General features: G+C 40.1%; 1 protein-coding gene and 1 long non-coding RNA gene across 12 annotated transcripts in view; one reads left to right on the top strand and one right to left on the bottom strand.

Annotated features, from left to right (window-relative positions):
* Positions 1-20778, bottom strand: part of LOC137880628 (NLR family CARD domain-containing protein 3-like) — a 43002-nt gene extending 22224 nt beyond the window's left edge. For 3 of the 11 annotated variants that reach the window (XM_068722099.1, XM_068722089.1, XM_068722098.1), the window contains exons 1-13: positions 20579-20778; positions 13868-13961; positions 12973-13060; positions 12707-12852; positions 12445-12474; positions 10646-10765; positions 9499-9612; positions 7943-8056; positions 7200-7275; positions 4679-4901; positions 2717-4517; positions 2446-2619; positions 919-1092 (exon numbers count right to left, since the gene is read on the bottom strand). In XM_068722099.1, coding sequence (XP_068578200.1) covers positions 919-1092; positions 2446-2619; positions 2717-4517; positions 4679-4901; positions 7200-7275; positions 7943-8056; positions 9499-9612; positions 10646-10765; positions 12445-12452 — 2804 coding nt within the window. In that variant the 5' untranslated portion in view covers positions 12453-12474; positions 12707-12852; positions 12973-13060; positions 13868-13961; positions 20579-20778. Of the gene's footprint in view, positions 1-918; positions 1093-2445; positions 2620-2716; positions 4518-4678; positions 4902-7199; positions 7276-7942; positions 8057-9498; positions 9613-10645; positions 10766-12444; positions 12475-12706; positions 12853-12972; positions 13061-13867; positions 13962-14662; positions 14740-20578 lie in introns of those variants that run through there. The other 8 variants (XM_068722094.1, XM_068722090.1, XM_068722096.1 and 5 more) reach the window with 8 other exon arrangements.
* Positions 20779-22904: 2126 nt separating this feature from the next.
* LOC137880632 (uncharacterized) overlaps positions 22905-23875 on the top strand; it is a 2788-nt gene continuing 1817 nt past the window's right edge. Inside the window, exon 1 of the long non-coding RNA XR_011103817.1 lies at positions 22905-22991. This is a non-coding gene — a long non-coding RNA (uncharacterized lncRNA). The remainder of the gene's footprint in view (positions 22992-23875) is intronic.

Below are 23875 nucleotides of genomic sequence, written 5' to 3'. Positions count from 1 at the left end.
CTTTCTCCTGTTAAAGGGTTTTTTGGGGGAGTTCTTCTTGTTCTGATGTGAGGGTCCTGGGACAGAGGATGTCGTATGTGTACAGATTGAAAAGCCCTCTGAGGATAATTTGTGATTTTGGGCTATACAAAAATGAATTGAATTGAATATAATTGTAGTTCAAAAAGATATGAGCGCTACCTTGGAGACTACCATTACTACCCCAATGCACGATAATAAATGAAAATAATAAGTTCATAAAATGCTGCTATTGGAAGTGGTTGGCTGGGTTTCACTGGAAGATGTATGTAGTATGACCTCTTTGGGATGCATGCTTGCTCCTTTTATTCTGAACATGATGTCTGCAGAGGTCTGCAGCATGCTTGCTGCTACACATAGATTTCCATAGTCCGGCTGATGCTTCACACGGGCGTCTTCCAGACTTGGCGTTGGGTTCCGTTGTTGCTCGGTGCTCCCCGTCTTAGCTTGGTAGCTGCTGGCTAATCCGGGGAGCATTCAAAGAGCGGAGCCATCATCGCCAAGTTTAACTGTATTTCTATTTGTTGCAATAAATGGTTCAAATCTATGACGAGAGTGTTCCTGACTGAAGTAACAGAAAGAAGAAACCAAAAACAAACCTCTAGACCAGACATGTCAAACTCAAGGCCCGCGGGCCAGATCCGGCACGCCACGGCATTTTATATGGCCCGTGAATCCGCCAGCAAAAAAATAAAACTTTTTTTTTTAGTTTAGTTTCTGAGATTAGTTCCTCTGGTTCCAGAGTTCTGATTAATTTCCTGGGGAAAAAGTGGTTCATGAAATCTGAAATCCTGATGAACAAATTCAAAGATTCAGAAAAAGACAGGCTGTTTACACTGCATGGATCTGATAGTTTAGAGACACATTTAAATCATTAAAGACAAAATAACTTAAACTGACCTGAGAGTTTCCAGTTTACAGTGTGGACTCTCCAGTGCAGCAGACAGCAGCTTCACTCCTGAGTCTCCTGGATGATTGTAGCTGAGGTCCAGCTCTCTCAAACTAGAGGACTGGGAGCTGAGAACTGAGGATAGAGCTTCACAGCTTCTCTCTGAGAGGTTACATCCTTTCAGTCTGAAGAGACAACAATCAACAAGAAGAAAAATAACATTTGTGTTAAAATGAAATCCTCTTTGTTAAAGAGTCTGGACTAAAGTACAATCAGAAAGAACAAAGATCATTTGTTCAGTGAAAGTGGATAAAACTCTGTTCTACTCTAAACAAGATACAAATTCAGTTCATTGTTCTCTACTGTAAACAGGAAGTACTGAAGTATCAATATCAGGATGAGGGGTGGATATTTAATGTTGTTCATTAGTGTTTGTTGGAAAAAATCGAATGACTAAGGAATGTTTTACGTTTACAAAGGCTTATGTCCTCATGTGAGTGTTTGTGTGAACTTCCTGTGACACTAAGCATCTCAGCTGTTTTTGCTATTAGGTATCAGTTGTCTACTAGAGAAGCACTTCAGCTGTTTGTCCTAGATAAGAGATAATAAACATGTAGAAAATGTCAATGCATACGTAGGTTGATTTGCAACCATGATGTCTTCCGATTAGGATAATGTGACCCTTTAACAGAACAAATTGTCCAAAAGTGTGTTATCTGTAAATGTCCAGAACATATGCAAATTACTCTGTCAGCGCACTTGTGTGTTATCCGCAGTATAAATATCAGAGACTCAGAAACAGACCTCTGAGCAGCCTTGATACATGACCTGTATGTGTTTCAACTCTGTCTCCTTCTTGCAAGAATAAATGTCCTGTGATTAATGATTTTTACATCGGCTTAGAGTGAATTTTTCTAACAGTGTTAAATACAAAGTTTGACTTTTCTGTTGTCTTACTGACTCGAGAGATCGAGAGAGAGAGAGAAGTGAGTGAAAAAGAAAGATTAAACTTCATTTTCTGATTTCATGTCTGTTACGTTCTAAAGCTGAAACAAACAACCATCAAACTCTGCAGATCGTCACTGTAGAGACAGACATTCAAGTTTTCAGTCTCTTTTCCACCTCTGCTTTTCACCTGTTCATTCATTAATTATATCAAACATGACACTACAAAGCATAAATGAGAGGAACAAAAAGATGATCCTGTGATGTTTTATTGTGAATGAAAACTGTGTTTCAAACACTGTCATTGTTTTTTTATCCACTGTGGATCAAATTTGTCTGTTCTACAAGGTTCTTATGATGTGATGGAAACACAAATTCACAAAAATGGCTTCTGGACCCTAGTTTAGTCTCTGAGATTAGTTCCTCCAGTTCCAGAGTTCTGGTTAATTTCCTGGTGAAAAAGTGGTTCATGAAATCTGAAATCCTGATGAACAAATTCAAAGATTCAGAAAGAGAGAGGCTGTTTACACTGCATGGATCTGATAGTTTAGAGACACATTTAAATCATTGAAGACAAACTAACTTGATCTGACCTGAGAATTTCCAGTTCACAGTGTGGACTCTCCAGTCCAGGAGACAGCAGTGTCACTCCTGAATCCTGCAGGTTGTTGTTACTCAGGTCCAGCTCTCTCAGACTAGAGGACTGGGAACTGAGAACTGAGGACAGAGCTTCACAGCTTCTCTCTGAGAGGTTACAGTCACTCAGTCTGAAGTAACAATGATGAAGAAAAAATAAGCAACAAGTAGAAAAGATAGCAGTGCATTTAAGTTATGATCTATGAATCTAACTGTCTCTGTACTTACAGAGCTTTGTGGGAGGCTTTGACCACTGGCAGCAGCCTCAGAAGAGCCTCCTCTGAAGCAGAGTATTTCTTCAGGTCAAACACGTCCAGATCTTTTTCTGATGTCAGTAAGATGAAGACCAGAGCTGACCACTGAGCAGGAGACAGTTTATCTGTGGAGAGACGTCCTGAACTCAGGGACTGTTGGATCCCCTCCACTAGAGAACGATCATTCAGTTCATTCAGACAGTGGAACAGATTGATGCTTTTCTCTGGAGACACATTCTCACTGATCTTCTCCTTGATGTACTGGACTGTTCTCTGATTGGTCTGTGAGCTACTTCCTGTCTGTGTCAGCAGACCTCGTAGGAGAGTCTGATTGGTCTCCAGTGAAAGACCCAGGAGGAAGCGGAGGAACAAGTCCAGGTGTCCATTTGGACTCTGTAAGGCCTTGTCCACAGCACTCTGGTAGAGAGGTTTTGGTTCAGGTTTGTCTCTAAAGACTTTAGACCACCAGGAGGTTGTTTGTTCTTCTGACAGCAGATTGACACCAGCGTTGAAGAAGGTCAGATGGACATGAAGAGCAGCCAGAAACTCCTGAACACTCAGATGGACGAAGCAGAACACCTTGCCCTGGTACAGTCCTCTCTCCTCTCTAAAGATCTGTGTGAACACTCCTGAGTACACTGAGGCTGCTCTGATATTGATGCCACACTCTTTCAGGTCGGATTCATAGAAGATCAGGTTGCCTTTCTGCAGCTGATCGAAAGCCAGTTTTCCCAGAAACTTAGTCATCTTCCTGCTCTCTGGACTCCAGTGTGGATCTGTCTCAGCTCCTCCATCATACTTGACCTTCTTCAGTTTGGACTGAACCACCAGGAAGTGGATGTACATCTCAGTCAGGGTCTTGGGCAGCTCTCCTCCCTCTCTGGTCTTCAACACCTCCAGAACTGTAGCAGTGATCCAGCAGAAGACTGGGATGTGGCACATGATGTGGAGGCTTCGTGAGGTCTTGATGTGGGAGATGACCCTGCTGGCCTGCTCCTCATCTCTGAATCTCTTCCTGAAGTACTCCTCCTTCTGTGGGTCAGTGAACCCTCTGACCTCTGTCACCATGCCAACACACTCAGGAGGGATCTGATTGGCTGCTGCAGGTCGTGTGGTTATCCAGAGGCGAGCAGAGGGAAGCAGTTTCCCCCTGAAGAGGTTTGTCAGCAGCACATCCACTGAGGTGGACTCTGTAACATCAGTCAGGACCTCATTGTTGTGGAAGTCCAGAGGAAGTCGACACTCATCCAGACCGTCAAAGATGAACAGAACCAGGAACTCTTCAAACCTGCAGATTCCTGCTTCTTTGGTTTCACTGAAGAAGTGATGAACAAGTTCCACCAAGCTGTACTTCTTCTTTTTCAGCACATTCAGCTCTCTGAAAGTGAATGGAAATGTCAACTGTATGTCCTGGTGGTCTTTGTCTTCAGCCCAGTCCAGAGTGAACTTCTGTGTTAAGACTGTTTTCCCAATGCCAGCCACTCCCTTTGTCATCACTGTTCTGATTGGTTCCTCTCTTCCAGGTGAGGCTTTAAAGATGTCTTCTTGTCTGATGGTTGTTTCTGGTCTGTGTGGTTTCCTGGATGCTGCTTCAATCTGTCTGACCTCATGTTCATCATTGACCTCTGCAGTCCCTCCCTGTGTGATGTAGAGCTCTGTGTAGATCTGATTCAGAAGGGTTGGGTTTCCTGCTTTAGCGATCCCCTCAAACACACACTGGAACTTCTTCTTCAGGTTAGATTTGAGTTCACGCTGACAAACTGGTGCAAGAAGTCCTGAATGAACACACAACAAAGAAGATCAATGAGTCAAAGAATAGATTTCAACATGTCATGTCCTCAAAGAATGAGTCTATGAATATGTTGGTCCATCTCTTGAGACATTAGTAAACATCACATTTATCCAGCATGTTAAATCTTTAGAGAAATCCTCTTACTGCTCTGCAGACAGTCAGCCAGCTCCTCCTGCTTCATTCTCCTCAGGAAGTGCAGTGTGATCTTCACAAATGCCTCTCTGCTGCTCCTCCGCTGCTCTTCATCCTCACCGTCCAGCACCTCCTCACCCTCCCTCTGACTCTCTAAGCATTCTGGGTAACTCACAACCTTCTGGATCTTCTTCAGCTCGTTCTTCACAAAAGTGACGATGTTCTCCTCCAGCAGCTGGAACAGAACATTCTATGAATGACACAAACTAAAACCATGGAACCAAACATCTATGTGGTCAGATCAGTCTCAATAATTGCAAATGCACGCAGAACGATTCACAAATACATTCCAAAGCACACATGAATAAATTACGATTTATATAAATGTAAAAAAAAAAAAATCACAAATATACTCTGCATTTGTATGTATTTGTTTGTGGATTGCTCCACATTTGTTTGTGGGTTTTTTGAGACTCCCCTGACGTCTCAGGATTCGCAAATGCGTTTTTTTCAAATTCGCTTCAATTGCCAAAACTTACATTTAGGTTTACTTGAGGCAAATGAAAGGAAATATAGTAGTGGGCTATGTTAACACTATGCTAGCTAGCTAGCTAGCTATTTTGTTAGAAACTGTCTTCAGTGAGTAAGAGTGTGAACGAGTGAATTCAAAATACAAGAAATAACTATCGACATCTCTCTATTCTTTGCATTAATATATCTCTCTAGTATTTTGAAACAATAATATCAGTCCCTTTAGAATGTTGTTTATAATCAGTTAATGGTATATTTGACACTGAACTAGTTCATCTTTATCTCAGTGATAGTGTCCAAATGAGCATAAAATATCACTGGTATGTAAAAACTACACAGACCACAAAACAGATGTAAATGTTGATCAAAATCTTATTCCCTTCTGCTCATAATAAAACAAGTAAACAACTCAAAAGTTGACTCTGTCAGGTCCATTCTCCATCCATTGTGTACGGTCCCTTTAACAATTAGGATTTGGGAGTGACGCGGATATGAAAGCTAGTTTATCCGTCTTTCCTTTACAAGCAGGACAGTTATTTCTCTCTCTTTATTTGAGAAAAGTTCATATTTGTGTTGTCAAATTTCACTATGACCCTGAAATTCTGTCTCTTGTGTTATAATATACTGAATGCAAGCAAAACTACAGAGCAAAATCACACTCTGTCTGATTGAACCAATCTATGAACTGTCTGAAACAATGGATATCTGGTAATTTTTCTAAATAAAATACAATGTCCAGCCGGATCGCGCCGCACACGCTCCCGGTGGAATCAAATATGTACTTTACCTATGTGTGTGTAAAGAATGCTGATATGAAATATGAAAAACAACCAGTAGTCAATGTGCAAGCTGCAAATTGAATGGTGATTTAAGCTTCTCTATTGGGTTCATATATTTGTAAATGTGACTCTGAAAGAGTCAGTGCCTCACCAGACACCAACCTCACCACACGTCACTGCTCTAGATACCTCATATTAATAGAGACCGAACCAAACTATGTGTATAAATGTGTGTAAACCATATGGTACAAACAATGAAGAGACGCTGCCGTATTTACGCCGAGATGACGTTATTTTGAGTGTTGATGGAGCTGCTACAATGTTAGCATAGCCTAGCACTGATCAATCCGAGCTCCATTGAGAAAACAAGTATTTTAAAAGTTATTTTAAACAAAACATGAATTCAGACTTTTTACAAATCATGACGTAGTTATTTCGTCATCCCTCTTTGTCCGTTTATTGTGGTTAAATCACAGCCACATCTGTTTATTTGGGGTTCATACAGCTGTAGTAAATCAGCTGATGTGTGGCTTGCTAGACACAGAGAATACAGCTGATAGAATCCACGGAGCTCCTCCGGACTATGTTATGAACCAGACATGACGGTGTTCAGTTTCCCGGGATTTCTGGGACTTCCTCAACACGTACTAAGCAGAAATACAGGTTATTTTGTCCGTGGTTGATGGCGGACAGTTGAACGGCTTCCAGGCCGATAAGCCACGCCCCCTCTCCGGCGCGTTTAGCACGATTCACGCAAATGAACACAAATGGTCCCCGGAGAGACCGGTGGCGCGAATGACGTGATTAATTGATGTGAACACAGCTGGCAGCCACGTGGGGGGGGGGGGGGGGGGGGGGGGGAGCTGAGCTCATGTGATTGGTTGAAAATGAGGCTGACATCTGATTGGCTACAGATAGGTCCATGTTGAAAAAAATGCATTTGCAAATCCTGCGACGTCAGAGGAGTCTCAAAAAACCCACAAAAATGCAGAAATATATTTGTGACTTTTTATTTTTACATTTATATAAATCGTAATTTATTTATGAGTGCATTGGAATGTATTTGTGAATCTTTCTGCGTGCATTTGCAATTATTGAGACTGATCTGACCACATACACACCAGATCCATGTTGGACAGACTGACGATCCACTGGTCTACAAAGTGCAGCATGGAGATGATTGTGAACAGAATAGATGTAACAGTAGTTGTACATGTACAGACCATGAATATGGAGTCCAGTGTTTGATGCTGCTGGGCAGACTGACCTCTGGGAACCTCTGAGCTCTCCTGGTCCTCTCTGTGGAGGAATCATGAAGAACCAGCTCACATTGTGTTTGTACCATTAACACAAATACAACAATTAGTTAAAGACGTTGTGTTCTGTCATGATTGATCACAATGAAAACCAGATGCTCAACAGATTCTCATCTCTGCTTTTATTGGACAGTAGAAGTTGTTTTATTGGCAGCACGGTAAAGTCAAAGATTATATCCTAGGTCAAATTCATACCGGTTTACTTTATATACCTTCTATACCTTCCACCTCTAGATACAACTACAACTAGAAACAACTAGAATCACTTCTGATGTGATACTTGTTCATATTTGGTGTAGTTTCTATTCTACCATTGTGTTGTTAGTCAGATGTACCAAGACTTCATACTGTTGATCTGTCACATCACTGAAACAAAGGGTCTGTATTTGGTTTTGTCCACAGCACCATTGGGGAGACTTCCTCCTCAGAGTCTTTCTAGTCTCCAGACTTCTGCAACTAGAGTTAGGATTATATCCAGAAAGCTACTTCCTGACTGATGTAAAACCTACAACAAGTAGTTAAAGATATTGTATCATGATCATAATGAGAAATGAGATCATAATGACAGATCAAAGACTATAAATGATAGACGACCAAAGTTGTATCTGTGTATCAGCTCGTCATCTGTTTCATCTGTTTTAAGAACTTACTCTGGGTCATAAGAACGGCGTCCATCTTTGAAGTTAATCCAATGATCGTTAGAGCGATCACTCTTCATGGACACACAGCTGGGTTCAGGAGACTTTTCTCTCTGCTGCTGTGAACTGATAGAAACACTGACATTTACTGAACATACAATCTTCATATCTCTGCTTTCACTGGTTTTATTAGACAGTAAAAGTTAATTTACTGACAATAAAATGTGTCTTTAATGATGAAGAAGACACAGATTTTTTTATGGTGACTTGTTTGCTTAATCAAACAAAGAGGCATCACAATGAGACACAATGAATGTTTACATGCACACTCATATTCCACTATTATTCAGAATATGACAATATTTCAAAATTGACATGGTTTATGTAAACATCATTATCCATTTGGATATTCTGAATAAGTCCTTATTCCGTATGGAGCATGTGGGATATGTTGATATTATTCAGGGTTTTATGAGCATTCTTTGGACATGTAGACAGCTCATTATGAATATGGTCATCAATATGGTTTTTACGTCACTTTGCAACACATGGTCTCTTTCCTGTTCATGATCAGCTCTGTGCGTTGAACACAAACCAACTAGTACAGATGCATGCCCCCAAAAAAGCTCTTATTTGTGTTCAGAAGGAGAAACACGCCTACTTTGAAGCATTATGAAGGACTTTGACATCAACAGGCTTTTGGATATGAACAAATATCTCAACGTGGACCTTTTCAAGAAGGTGTTTGAAGGAATAAAAGAGGGAGGCTGAGTTCACACGGTCCAACAAGTCTGCCACCAGTGGAACACTTTGAAAAAAACATATTTTAACGAAAAGAAGCCAAAAGGCACAAGAGTCTTCTTCCGTTGCACTTTTCCATATTGTGATGTGATAAACTACGTGTGTGAGCATCGACCCGTCAAACACAGCCGACGTGTGATTCACTGGCCTCAGTGATGAGGATGAGGTTTACATCTATCAAATGCACAGCTGCATGTAAATGAGAATATTAGTGGAATATTAATGTTCATTAGCCATGTAAGAAACTCATGAGGAATATATTTACTTTATCTCAGTTCAACACAGCAAGAGTCTCAACAAACCTCGTCACCAACAAAGGCTAGGATGTATAAGGACGGCCTTCCAACAGGCAACTCTTTGAACTACTGACTTCATCAAAGTGCTTTCTGCCACCAGACCTCTGCTGGTAGTCACTGAACTTCTGTATTTAGTGCACAGACCTCTGTAGCTAGGCCCCAAACATCTGTCACTAATCAGCATACATTTACAACTTGTTCCCAGAGCTCTGAAGCCTGGACGCAGACCTCTGAATGTTGACCCAGAACCCCTGAAACTACTCCCCATATCACCGCTGGTAGTCCCCAATATTCTGCAGCTAGTCCCCAGACCTCTGCACATCGTCCCCAGACCAGCTAGTTAAAGATATTGTGTTTTGTCGTGATTGATTATAATGAAAACAACACTGTACTTGATGCACAAACAATTCTGTATCATAACTGAGGATCAGAACAGCTAGCTTATTGTTTAATAAGGTTTTAATTACTTACTCTGGGTCATAAGAACGGCGTCCATCTTTGAACTCAATCCAATGACCTTTAGAGCGATCACTCTTCATGGACACACAGCTGGGTTCAGGAGACTTTTCTCTCTGCTGCTGTGAACTGATAGAAACACTGACATTTACTGAACATACAATCTTCATATCTCTGCTTTCACTGGTTTTATTGGACGGTAAAAGTTATTTCATTTCAATTAAAGTATGCCTTTGGAACACATCTTGCTTATGTTCATTCAACATGGGATACTTGTTGTATTTCCTGCAGCTTTTTTTGAACCAGTGTGTTGTTGGTCAGATGTCTGAAGACTTAAGACTGTTGACCTGTCACATCACTCATGTATGTGGTTTGGTCCTCTCCTGTCTGATAAACTAACATCCATGTTCTCCTACACGGCTTCTCTAAACCGGCTCCCAGCCTCAGCTCACATCAGCTCCAGACTCTGGTGCTGGTCTACAGGGAAGTGAAGGGAACTGGTCCTTCCTACTGAGGAACCATGGTCAAACCCTACACTCCTCCTCTACCTCTGGACGTTTGTCCGTCCTGTCCCTCAGAGGACCCAGTGGTCTCTGATCTCCATCCTCACTCTGTTCTGTTCTGGTCCCACAGTGATGGAATGAAGTACTGAAGTCAGGACAGCAGAGTCACTGAACATCTTCCACCACCATCTGAGAGCCATCTGTCACACGACACCTCCACACAGCTGACGTACATCTCATGTCTTTAACACATTAAAACGTAGCTCTCTAACACACTTTCACTTGTTTACTTGAGAAGGATGTACTTTCATGTTCTCATGACATGTACCTGAAGTTCTGGTTCAGTTTGACTGCTCTGATTGTGAATCACTGGACTGTAATGAACTCTGTCCCTCATTGGTTGTCTGAACTCAAACACACCGTCCTGGTTGTAGTCTGGACACACATTAGGGAACAAACCACTTCCTGTTTCATCCAGGAAGTGACCGATCACTGACGTAGTTCTGGTTTTACTACTTCTCGTTACTTTTCAGAAAGCAGGACAAATAGCAGTATCATCACCGGTCCACTCTTCTTCACAGAGTACTTTAATATCAGCAGTAGAAGACCAGTTCTACTGGGAAGCTGTCAGCTACATGTTAAATGTAATGTATACTTACTCTGCAGAAGAGACTTCTCCTCCTTTAAAATCGACGCCATGTTGGTGTGACTGGTTAGTCTCAGGGGACACACAGCTGGGTTCAGGTTCAGGTCCAGGGGACTCTGGTCTCTGATGGATCCTGGCACACAGAGGAAGACCAGCAGGGAAGCTAATTCACTTTTTAGTCTTCAGTCTCAGCAGCTGTTGTAAAAACTATCAGCTCTCAACAAGAGAAGGATCAATACATCAACGCTTTATGATAAATATATGTCCTCATAAGAACGTGTGTGAGTGCTGTGAATGTGAAGGTTATGAATAAAGAAGCTGTCATTATGTGACACGGAGCATCTTCTAGCACCGCTGGGATTTGAACCGATGACGTTTAATCAACAAGGTTCACACTGCACCAAGAAGCTGATGCCAGACACAGAGATGCACATCTACAACCAACTATGATATTACTGTAGATCAACACTTTAATGTACAAGTACAACAAGAACTACTATGATCCATGATGATTCCTCAGAGCTCAAGATGTCGTCTTGAAACGGTTCAAAACCCAAAAATATTCAGTTTGCAGTGATTCAAAGAAGAGAAACAGCTGATTGTAGAAATATGAAGTCATCACATTGAAGAGATGAATGAATGAATGTTTGCTTGAACAACGTCTGAAGTGTGAGTGAATGATTGAAGCCGTTCATCTGTAAAACAAGGTGAACAAAGTAATGAGTGTGAATGAATCCAGCTGAACATGAAGTCTGTTGACTGAGTGTAAACCTCACTGACCACCAGGGGGAGCTCAGCAGCTGAGGTAGAAACATAAAGCTCCACCCTCTGGACCTGAACCCTGAGCCCTCCTCCTGTCACTCTGTGGTGTGTTCAAGTGCTCTCTGTTAATAACACCGTCACACCGCTGGGTCCACAGGGTGAACGCGAGGACTTCAGTCGTTGTCGTGGATACAGCGTGACGTGTGTCGTGTTGAACCTGAGATCATCTCACAGTTTGTCTAAAGAGCTCCAGTCAGCATTTGAATCAACAACTTTATTTAAAATGTTCAGTCTGCTGCTTCAGACAGTGAAACAGACACATGATGTCATTCACAGTAAATATAGAATATCAATGAATAACCTCTTCACACAGCTCATATTATCGTGACATGAAGCCCTCAGCTGATCCTCTTCACACTCACAGATGCTCCCATTTGTTTCTGTTCAATGTGAAGAAGAACTGTGACTGCAGATAACAAAGAAATCTACATGATGAAGCTCAACGTATCAACACAGCAACATCACAAGCAATCACTTTAATAACTCATAATTATTAGTTCTTGGTTCAAACATCAGTGAAGTATCGAAGTCTGAACTGAAGTTCAATTTCAGGATTTAATCTGACAACTGAAACTGATTTATGAATTTATGGGATTATTATGAGTCAATGTTCAAGTGAAGGATCTCTGCAACTCGTCTCCAGACCTCAGCAACTAGTCTCCAGACCTCTGCAACTAGTCTCCAGATCTCTGCAACTAGTCTCCAGACCTCTGCAACTAGTCTCCAGACCTCTGCAACTAGCCTCCAGACCTCTGCAACTAGTCCCTAGACCTCAGCAACTAGTCCACAGACTTCTCTGCATACATTGGTCCTTCCTTCATAGACTGATCAGTTCAACATAATAACACATTGTCATTGAGTTCATGAAGTTATTAATTCAGTCAATGTTGAAGAGAAAGAGCCGAGAAACAGTAAACATCACGTTAGTAAGAATGAAGATGTTGAAGGTAAAACAGGATCAAATGTCATGAGAAGTGTTGAGTGTGATACCTTTTCATGTTGCTGATCAGCTGCAGCCACCTGATGAAGACAGACAGACGGGTTCATCGTTAGTCTTCAGTCTCGTTTGATTTGTGTCTCATCAGGAAATCAGATGTTTTTTCTGCATGTAGACTTTAAAGACAGCCAGCTGTAGCTTCAAGGATCTGTTGTCAGATCAACGCTGTGCTGTGGACTCATGATCAAAGACAGGAGGTCAACACACGAACCAACAAAGAGCAGCTCGCTTGTCATCAATTCAAGTTCCACTTACTCAGTTTCTCCTCATGGACTTCAACACTCTGGACCGGGTCTGTGTGGAACAAGAGTTTTGTGTTGATGCGAGTGTGACGATGATGAAATCCTCTTCTTCTTCTTCATCAGTCCTCAGTGTCTTCAGGCTGCTGTCACACTCCAACACTTTAATAAACCAGTGTGAAGCTGCAGCACTCAGTTCAAAGATCAGCTGCATCGTGTTTATAGGACTTTATATGATACGTGTTAAAGTTTAACCCACAGCATCTTCACACTGGAACAAACCTGAGAACATGAAGCTCCTCCTCACTGACAACATCAACACTCAACACTGTTACTGGCTGTAGAAGAGGACATGGATTCACCTCCAGAGCTGTGAATGAAGCAGCAGGAAGGGTTCATGTTGTAGACCTGGTAGAGATCAAGTCCATCAGAGCTTCTGCTCCATTTAAAGCACAGAGATATGGACCGTTGCTGTCTTCATGTGTTTGTTAAAGTGATGACATGTAGTCATTCAGACAGAGGAGACTTTTACATGGACCTCACAGCTTCATTCACACATGAACCTTGATGGAAAGAGACTCGGTGGTGTTGGGCCGTGTGTTTGATACCTGGGCCTTCAGTGCTGTCCTCCTACAGCTGAACCTCCTCCTAATGACCTCATCATGACGCCACAGCTACGGTAGCATTTGTTTGCTGTACAAATGAAGCTCAACACGTACAAATACACTAAGTGCAGAGTGCAGATCCATGAATACGTGACGGGATGCTGCGTCATTAACGGACGATGAACAGAGTCACAACCAATCCGGCAACACTGAGACGCTAAAACAGGAATTCATCCTCACACTGAAGATCAGCATTCAGATATGATTCACATCAGAGGAACAACATGAAGCACATCATGAAGACAACTCCACAGAAACACAGAGTTCAACTGAACTTAACACTTCAACACTGAAAGCTAAAGAGTGTTTAGACTTCTGCCGCTTCACGCGTCTTCTTGTTGCTGTGCCACGACTAAATGTGTCCCAGCGCAACATAGGACGCAACAATAGTTCCTATCGCATGAATCCATATTCATAAAAACAAGATGTACAAATAATAATAAAGAAACAAGCATATTAAATAATGACATACATAATATGTATGGCAGGTAAAGCTACTGCAGTTCACTCACCAAAGCTGCTGTTCACCATTTAGAGACAAAGTCCATCCTCCTGTCTTTGTTCAACTGTAGAGTGTTTCCTGAAGGCCTCGGGCCTCTCTTCTACCTAGAGACAGAGAGCAGGAATCTGATTGGATAAAAGCTCTCCTTAAAACGAGCTGGGCTGAGGGATCGTTTCACTTCCTGTTTATATCCTGCTGGGTAGCGTCATGAATATTCACACGTCATAATATTAGTGTTTCATATTACTGATCTTCAAACTCTATAGTAACTGAAGTGATCAAAGAGTCAAACATGTTGAGTTCAACAATGTGGTGGAGTAGATCATCTCCTCCACATCTTTTTATAAAAGTAGCAGAAAATGTAGATTATAAGATAAAATACAAAAAACACAAAAATGTACTTTGGTACAGAAGTTGAGTAAATGTACTTAGTTACATTCCATCAGTGGGTTTGTGGCAGTAAGAGAAGGAGGAAGGAAACAAAAACAGTGTCATGTGACTCCTTCCTGTTCTCTGGAAGGAACTTTGATGTTAGATCACACAAGAAGTACACAGTAAAAGTACTTCTTATTATACTTGATTGTAGTTTAAATACTACCAGCAGAGTTCAAATAATAGGCTCTTAAATTACTGTTCATGGGTCTCATTTATAAAACGGAGCATAAAATACACACTACATGTTTCAATACGTTCATATGAGGAAATACACAAAACTCAAATAATATTCAGATTCATAAAACATTGTGTTCGCTGCAGAACAAAGAGTCCTCAAAGAGTCCCTCAGTGGAAAGAGTCGCTCACTCACCTGAAGAAGAAGAAGACGAAGAAGAAGACGAAGAAGAAGAAGCTGCGACACCACGAGCTCCAGAAGAAAAATTAAAGAGGAACAGGAAGGGAGGGGCCGTCATGAGGACACCGGGAACAATATATATATATATATGATATAAATATATATATATATAATATATGTATATGTATTATGTACGTATGAGGAGGAGTTTTCTTGTGAACAAACAAAAGTCATAAATACATTCAATGTTTCTCCAAAAGTTCATCAAGTTAAAACACTTAAAAGTACATCTTAGAACTCGTTATATTTAATTTATATATATTATATTCATTCAAATATATATATCCTCCTCATGGCTCTCATGTGGTCTTTTAAAATAAGTCTGACTTTAGGATTTGCAGACATCGGGTCTTGGCTGTGGGAATACTTTGCAAGAATACCGACCGACGGCCTGTATAGGTCCGGAATGGTATTCTTAAACGTATTTCATGCCGATCAGGATGGCAGAGAAAGAAGGGTACAGTGATAGCATGGAGTTAAGTGAGGAAGATACAAGAAGTGGGAAGGAGAGTGAGTGGAAATTAGCAGGGAAGAAGTCGGCGAATCGCAAGACAAAGAAAAAGAATGAAATAAGTTTGGGTGAAACTGAGAGTGAAGAAAAGGAAGAGGAAGTTGGAGAGCCAAAGGCGAAAATGTTAATGTAGTGATACGATTTGAAGGAGAAGGAGGAGTAAAGAAAATAGACCCATTAAAGCTGACCAAAATAATTAGAGCACAAATTGGAGAAGTGAAGTATGCAAGGATCTTGGGAGATGGAAATCTTTTAATTGGATGCAACAGTGATGCACAAGTGGAGAAGGCAAAGACACTTGCCAAAGTGGGAGAGCAGAGGCCCAATGGCAGCAGGGGAGTGATATCTGGAGTGCCTCTGAGTGTTAATATGAGGGATCTGGCTGAGAATTTGAGACTACGTAACACAGCAGTTAAGAGTACTAAAAGAATGACAAGAGGAGTAGAGAAAAAGGAAACTGAAACGATTCTGGTAGAGTTTGATGTAAAAGACGTTCTAATGGATCTATTTTTTGGATTTGTTAAATACAAAGTAAGGGAATATACAGCCAAACCTATGAGATGTTTCAACTGCCAAGAATTTGGGCATGTGGCAAAAGTGTGCAAAGGAAAGAGAAGATGTGCTAGGCGTGGAGGAGAACATGAGTATGGAAAGTGTGGAGAAGGAGTCCAGCCAAAGTGCTGCAACTGTGGGGGGAAACATAGCGTTGCATATTGGGGATGTGAAGCAATGAGGCGAGAGGTGGAAGTCCAACAAACAAGAAGGAAAGGAAATGTATCTTATGCAGAAGCAGTTAAGCTGGTGAGGCAGGAGAAGCAGTCAGAGGAGCTTATTCACAAAGAGCAAATGACAGTGGAGGCAGAAAGAAATGATAAAATCAGGGTATGGGCAGAAAAGGAGAAGCTGGTGACTTTCATAGCAGGGGTGATAAACGCAACTTCTGAGGTCAAGTCTAAAACTGAAAGGATTCAAATAATCGTTAAAGCAGCAATACATCATCTTGATATGGTAGGTTTAAAATGGGAGGAAGTAAGAGACAATCTTAGTTTACAGGCAAGCCAAGAAACATGTATTGGTTAATAATAATGTTAATACTTCAATGGAATGCTAGAAGTTTGATTGCCAATGGACAGGAGTTTAAGAAATGTATAGATAGCAGAAGGGAGAAACCAGATGTTTTGTGCATACAAGAATCATTGTTAAAGCCAAAATTGGACTTTGTAATGTATGGATATGTAGCAATTAGACGAGATAGGAAAGAAGGACAGGGGGGGGTTGTGTTACCTTTATAAAACAAGGGATTCCCCATAGAGTACTGGGTATAGGGCAAGAAATGGAGTACGTGGTAGTGGAAGTGTGGGTTGAAAGGAAGGAGTTTGTGGTAGTGAATTATTATAATCCATGTCTGAAAATAGAACTAAGAAAATTGGAAGAAATAGAAGGGCAAGATAGGGCAAGCATAGTATGGTGTGGAGACTTCAACGCACATAACACATAATGGGGGAGTGGGATAACTGATGGCAACGGTCAAACCATAGAAGAACTACTAGATGAAAGGAATTTAGTCTGCCTAAATGATGGAAGTAAAACAAGGATTAATATCAATACAGGAAAGGAGTCTGTACTAGACCTAACACTAGCTTCTAATAACATTGCTGCAGTGTGTGATTGGAAAGCGTATCATGAAGGAACCATAGGCAGTGATCACTACCCGATATTCTGTAAAATAAATATTCATACATCAGTAACGGAAGAAGACAGGGGTGGAAAATGGGTTTTTGGGAAAGCCAACTGGAAGAGATTTAAGGAAGAGAGTGATGGTCATCTGAGTAAGATTAATGATGATATGCTTATAGAAACTCTAAATGATATGATAACAGAAGGCATTATGACAGCTGCTTTAGAATCTAACCCAAAAAGTAGAGGAAAAACAAGCAGAAAAGCAGTTCCATGGTGGAACAATACCTGTAAAGAGGCAATTAGAAATAGAAACAGGGCATTTAAATTAATGAAAAGAACTCATAACTTTCAGTATATGATACAGTTCAAAAAGGCCCAGGCATTAGTGAGAAAGACAATAAGGCAGGCAAAAAGGACATATTGGAGGAAGTTTTGTGACACAGTTGGAAATACAACCCCAGTAGGAGAAGTGTGGGGGATGATTAGAGAGATGGGAGGGGACAGAAGAGAGTGGAGTTATCCTGTGCTAACAACTGGGAAAGAAGTAGCGGTGACCAATAAAGAGAACGCGGAGACATTGGTTCATACTTCTGTAAAGATACACAGCACTGACAACGTATCTGACGAAGGAAAACTAATTAGAGAGCAAACAAGATTTGAAAATAGGGAGGCCTTGAGGAAGAAGGAGAACACTGAAGACGAATTGAGTGCTTCACTTACGATGGGGGAGTTAAAAAGAGCAGTTGCTAAAGCTGGAATGACTGCCCTAGGAAATGATGAAATATGTTATATTATGGTAAAGCAATTAAGTGGAGATGGGCTGAATAAGTTAGTAACCTTGTATAATAAAGTGTGGGAGGAAGGTAACATACCAGCAAGGTGGAAGGAGGCCGTTATTGTCCCCATAAGGAAGCCAGGGAAAGATGCAAGTAACCCATCAAATTATAGACCAATTGCCCTAACATCACACATATGTAAACTCATGGAACGCATGGTAAACAAAAGATTAATGTATTATTTAGAGAAAGATATTAGTAGGCTGTCAGAGTGGATTTAGGAAAGGTAGGGGAACCTTGGATTCAATTTTATGTTTAGAAGATGAGGTAAGAAAGGCACAGGTTAATAAAGAAACTGTGGCAGCAGTGTTTTCTGATGTAGAGGAGGCTTATGATATGCTATGGAGGGAAGGTTTATTGATAAAATGCATTTAATGGGAATCAGGGGAAAACTGTTTAATTGGATAATGGACTTTTTAAATAAGAGAACTATCCAGGTAAAAGTAGGAGTTGAAAGGTCAAGGAAATATGAGGTAGAAAATGGGACTCCACAAGGGAGTGTGGTAAGTCCTAATAATAATAAATGACATCTTTGGAACGGTCTCATCAGATATGGGAAGGTCATTATTTGCAGATGATGGGGCTTTATGGAAAAAAGGAAGAAACTTGGAACATATTGTTCAAAAACTGCAAGAAAGAATAAAACAAGTTGAAATATGGGGGAAGAAATGGGGATTTAAATTCTCATCGGAAAAAACGAAAGTAATGTTCTTTACGAGACGGAGAACAAGGAGAAACTCTCAGCTGAGTCTGTATGAAAACAAGTTAGAAATAGTAGAGTCATTTCGGTTTTTAGAAGTACACTTTGACAGCAGATTAACATGGAAAGACCACATAAAAAACGTTAGTGATGAATGTAAAAAAGTTATAAATGTAATGAGATGTCTGGTAGGGTTGGACTGGGGAGCAGAGGTTGCATCCCTGATACACATTTACAAAGCTCTAAATAAATCCAGATTAGATTATAGTAGTATAGCACATGGTTCAGCATCAGAAACCACAGTTAAACTGCTAGATGTTATCCAGACCAGGGCCCTCAGAATCTGAATATAAGAATACATCTGTATGTAAGAACATCACCTGTGTGCGCCATCCAAGTAGAGACAGGAGAAATGCCATCGTGTCTTCACAGAAAACAACTGTTGGTTCATTATTGGATAAATCTGAGAGGTCATGAAGATACTCATCCAACTAAAAAAGTAGTACAGGCGTGTTGGGAAAGACATAAAGTACCAAAGACAAGTTTTGGCTGGGTTGGAAAAGCAACAGCAAGAAGCCTGTAGTCTCTGATATAGAGCGTTGCCCTGCTGTCATGTGGCCAGTAACTCCTGTGTGGCTGCTTGAAGAACCAGAGGTGGACATGGAGTTGATGCAAATTAAGGTAAGAAATAAAAATACTAATTTAATGAATGAGTTCTATGAATACACAGATAAAAAATACTCAGAGCATGTGCATGTTTTTACTGATGGATCAAAAGATCCAGCTACAGACAGTACAGGATCTGCTGTTGCAATTCCTAGTCACAAAGTTGAAATATTTAAGCGTACTTCGAATTTTTTAGCTGTGTATGCAGTTGAGTTGTATGCTATTTGTTTGGCCCTAGAGTGGGTTGAACAACACAGACCAGGCAAAGTCCTTATTTGCAGTGACTCCATGTCTGCACTCGTTAGTCTGAAGTCAGGTATGTCCAATACTGGACAAGATCTGCTATTAAAAATAACGTCAATTCACTCTAGAGCAGTAGAACGAGGCACTGAAGTTGTATTTATATGGATACCGGCCCATGAAGGTATCAGAGGAAATGAAAAAGTGGAGAAATTAGCCAAACAAGCTCTGAAGGAAAACAAAGTAGACATCTGTATCAAGCTATCCAAAGCAGAGGGAAAGAGCATCATCAGGAAAAATATCAACAAAGTATGGCAACAACACTGGGACCAGGAGACGAGGGGGAGACACCTACATTCAATTCAGAGTAAAGTGAGCGGTGTAGGATATAGGGGAGGAAACAGGAGAGAAGAAGTTACAACATCAAGATGAAGAACAGAACACAGCAATCTACGCAGCACACTACACATGATAGGGAAACATCCAACCGGCCTCTGTGAGCACTGCCAGGCACCAGAACCTGTGCAACATGTCATCACCTCCTGCAGTAGACACAGCTCACAAAGGAGGGGCATGCTGGGAGAAATGCAAAGACTAGGGCTGAGAGGAAGAGAGCTGAATGAGATCCTGGAGTGGGGATCCAGTGATCAGGGAAGAAGGTGCTTTACTCACTTTATGTGAGCAACGGGACTGATGGGGAAAGTTTAGTAGTTGTGAACATAGGAAGTGATTGAAACCGGAAGATGGCAGTAATGCAACAAAACGGATGCAAGCTGCCGTTAAACACCACAGAAGAAGAAGTGTCCCCAGCTCACAGCAGGACCACAGCCGGCAGAGTGGGAGAGTCACTTTACTCACTGTCGTTTTACTTTAACTTAAACTCTCTCAGCGTCATTACTCCGCTGAAATCTGACAACGAGATCCCTGTTCACTCACCTGTTACCTGTTAGCTCACCTGTTACCTGTTAGCTCACCTGTTACCTGTTAGCTCACCTGTTACCTGTTAGCTCACCTGTTACCTGTTAGCTCACCTGTTACCTGTTCGCTCACCTGTTACCTGTTAACTCACCTGTTACCTGTTAGCTCACCTGTTACCTGTTAACTCACCTGTTACCTGTTAGCTCACCTGTTACCTGTTAACTCACCTGTTACCTGTTAGCTCACCTGTTACCTGTTAGCTCACCTGTTACCTGTTAGCTCACGTGTTAGCTCACGTGTTAGCTAGCTTGTTAACTCACCTGTTAACGGTTTTTCCTGATAACATGCCGGGCTTTAAACTTCCCTCCACTCCTCTGGAGCTTCTGTCTTTGTTCTTCTGTCTGCTGACTTTGTCTGGAACAACACTTGGACATAAACACGGTAAGAAAGTGAATGTATCAGTAGAAGTTATATAAATAAATCAAGTCACACCCTCAATAGTGAAGCTAACGTTAGCTGACTAGCTTCATGTAAAGCTAAAGACCATCAGTTTATCTGCGTCATTTGATGCTCATCAGACTGTTTTAAAGTCAATATAATGAAGATTTATAACAATATAATGAAGATATATAACAATATAATGAAGATATATATAACAATATAATGAAGATATATAACAATATAATGAAGATATATAACAATATAATGAAGATATATAACAATATAATGAAGATATATTACAATATAATGAAGATATATAACAATATAATGAAGATTTATAACAATATAATGAAGATATATTACAATATAATGAAGATATATAACAATATAATGAAGATAATATCAATATAATGAAGATATATAACAATATAATGAAGATTTATAACAATATAATGAAGATATATAACAATATAATGAAGATATATTACAATATAATGAAGATATATAACAATATAATGAAGATTTATAACAATATAATGAAGATATATAACAATATAATGAAGATAATAACAATATAATGAAGATAATAACAATATAATGAAGATATATAACAATATAATGAAGATAATAACAATATAATGAAGATAATATCAATATAATGAAGATATATAACAATATAATGAAGATATATAACAATATAATGAAGATAATATCAATATAATGAAGATATATAACAATATAATGAAGATTTATAACAATATAATGACAATAACTGAATGTCTTTAAATCTCCTTTAAGACCCGCAGAGCAGCAGATACCATTATTATTATTATCACTTTGAAATAGTTAAATCAGACGAATGTATAAAATAAACAATATTATTAGCAGCAAAAGGGCTAAATAAAGTTCAACCACACAGCTGCTCCCCTAACAATAGAAGCATAGGGGACATTTTTCATCACAACTTCCCCGTTTCGATCATCATTGATCAATCATAAGTATACAACACTGAGCGTTTGAAGAGCATCTTAGCTGTTTTGGTGAAGCATTACTGAGATGAGTACAAGCTCTGGCGGGAAATGGATCGTTCTTTACACGTCATGGTGATGTGTAAACAGAACAGTAGGCAACACGTTGTGCTTCTGAGGCCCAATGCCAGTGCTCCTGGAATGAAGTCTCCTGGTTGGAGGCAGGAGGAGCCTGAGGCAGCTGCTACCTGTTATTGTCACTGAAGTATTAACACATTCCAGTGAGTGCTAAACCAGTTCTGATGCTGATGGTGCAATGTAAGTGTTCTGGAGACATGAGGTTTGCATGCGTAGACACAAGGTCATGGGCCATGGTCATCAGGTGTGGCCTTTTAAACCTTTTCTCTTGTTTCTGTTCTTTGGCTCTGAGTTATGCTCTGCTTCAGGCTCTTAGATGCTTGTTTAAAGGAAATCTACTTATGACTTCTGGTGACTAGTAGTTCTTTTGATTACCGATGTTGATGCACTTATTGTAAGTCGCTTTGGATAAAAGCGTCTGCTAAATGACTGTTGTGTGTGTGTGTGTGTGTGTGTGTGTGTGTGTGTGTGTGTCCCTTCCCTTCTCTGGTGCTGCAGTAGGACACTAAGACATCTGTCTTTTGTGACCCTTGTTTATAAACTGGGAGGTACTAGCACAGGGATCCATCACAGGAACATACATCTTCTTCTCCCATGCCTAGAGCTCTTATGTACATTAATATGTATAATATATAATATAATATACTAATATTAATATCATGACATTACAGGCCCTGCTCTCCACTGCATGTATAACAGTGATACGCACACAGTCTTTATGCATGTGGTGATGTGATATCTATTGGTGACATTTATTTTACCTGTACTCACCTGTAGCGTCTCCACTTCACCTGACTTTCTCTATTTAAACGTAATGATTAAAATGTGCTTTGTCTTTCAGGGACGGGTGTGAAAGTGTTGGTCAAAGAAGGGAGTGATGCCATCTGACCTTGTTCTCTCACCACCAAGCAGGACATCACAGCAGCTGTCTTTGACTGGAAGAAAGAAGCTCAGAAAGATGAACGTCAGAAGGAGGTTTTCTTTTATGATGCAGGTGATCGTTACAACGGCAAAGATGGTCAGAGTGAGCAGTTCAGAGGACGAGTCTCACATTTTCAAGATCGACTGAAACGCGGCGACGCCTCCATAATCATCACAAATACCAAGAAGACTGACGGAGGAAACTACACCTGTGCCTTTCCACTTCTTCAGACACCTCAAACTTTCTACATTGAGCTTGTTGTTGGTGAGTACTTTAATTAAACCGTTAATCTTCAAAATCCTCCAAAGTTGGGATCATTTCACTCTCAACAATTATTTTATTGAGTATTCTACTGATTATTCCATTGAAATATCCACATTCTGGGTTTCAAGGCTCCAGAATAACTTTTTACTTTTTTAAACTCTAAATGTTATCCCTGTACTTTTTTATTGTCCTCTATAGTAGTTAATGGCATAAAAAAAAGTAATAAATGATGATGGAAATACTTGCTTTGATCTGTCATCTGCAGTTTTCGTGATTTTTTTTAATTTATTTTTAATTTTTTTATATAAGCTGCTTGGAGGTTGCATTGTGTGTGTGTGTGTGTGTGTGTGTGTATATATATATATATATATATATAGATAGATAGATAGATAGATAGATAGATAGATAGATAGATAGATAGATAGATAGATAGATAGATAGATAGATAGATTGTCTGTCTGTCTATATCTCTCTATCTATATATCTATCTATATATATATAGAGAGAGAGATCTATCTATATATATATATCTATATCTATCTATAGATATCTATCTATATATATATATCTATCTATCTATCTATAGAGATATAGATGGATAGATAGATGTGTATATATATGTATATGTGTGTGTATATATATATATATGTGTGTGTGTGTGTGTCTAATATCTATTTTATGTTGCTGTGACAACATCTTCAAACAACTGTTTTTATTCAAGCTTCACCAAAAACTATATTTCATGAGGTGACATTGAACACATCCTGATAGTGTTATTACTCACCTTCACCATCATTTTTTCTGAACAGCATGAACTCATCATAATACAATGCAACCTCCGTTAACTTTAGCCGCTTTTATTGAACCAAGCAGGACTGTGCTAG

The sequence above is a fragment of the Cebidichthys violaceus genome, unplaced genomic scaffold (genome assembly GCF_023349555.1).
Source record: "Cebidichthys violaceus isolate CVI_PGR_0920_01 unplaced genomic scaffold, fCebVio1.0.p SCAF_29, whole genome shotgun sequence".
NCBI classification, from domain to species: Eukaryota; Metazoa; Chordata; class Actinopteri; order Perciformes; family Stichaeidae; genus Cebidichthys; species Cebidichthys violaceus.
This window is presented reverse-complemented; position numbering and strand designations above follow the sequence as displayed.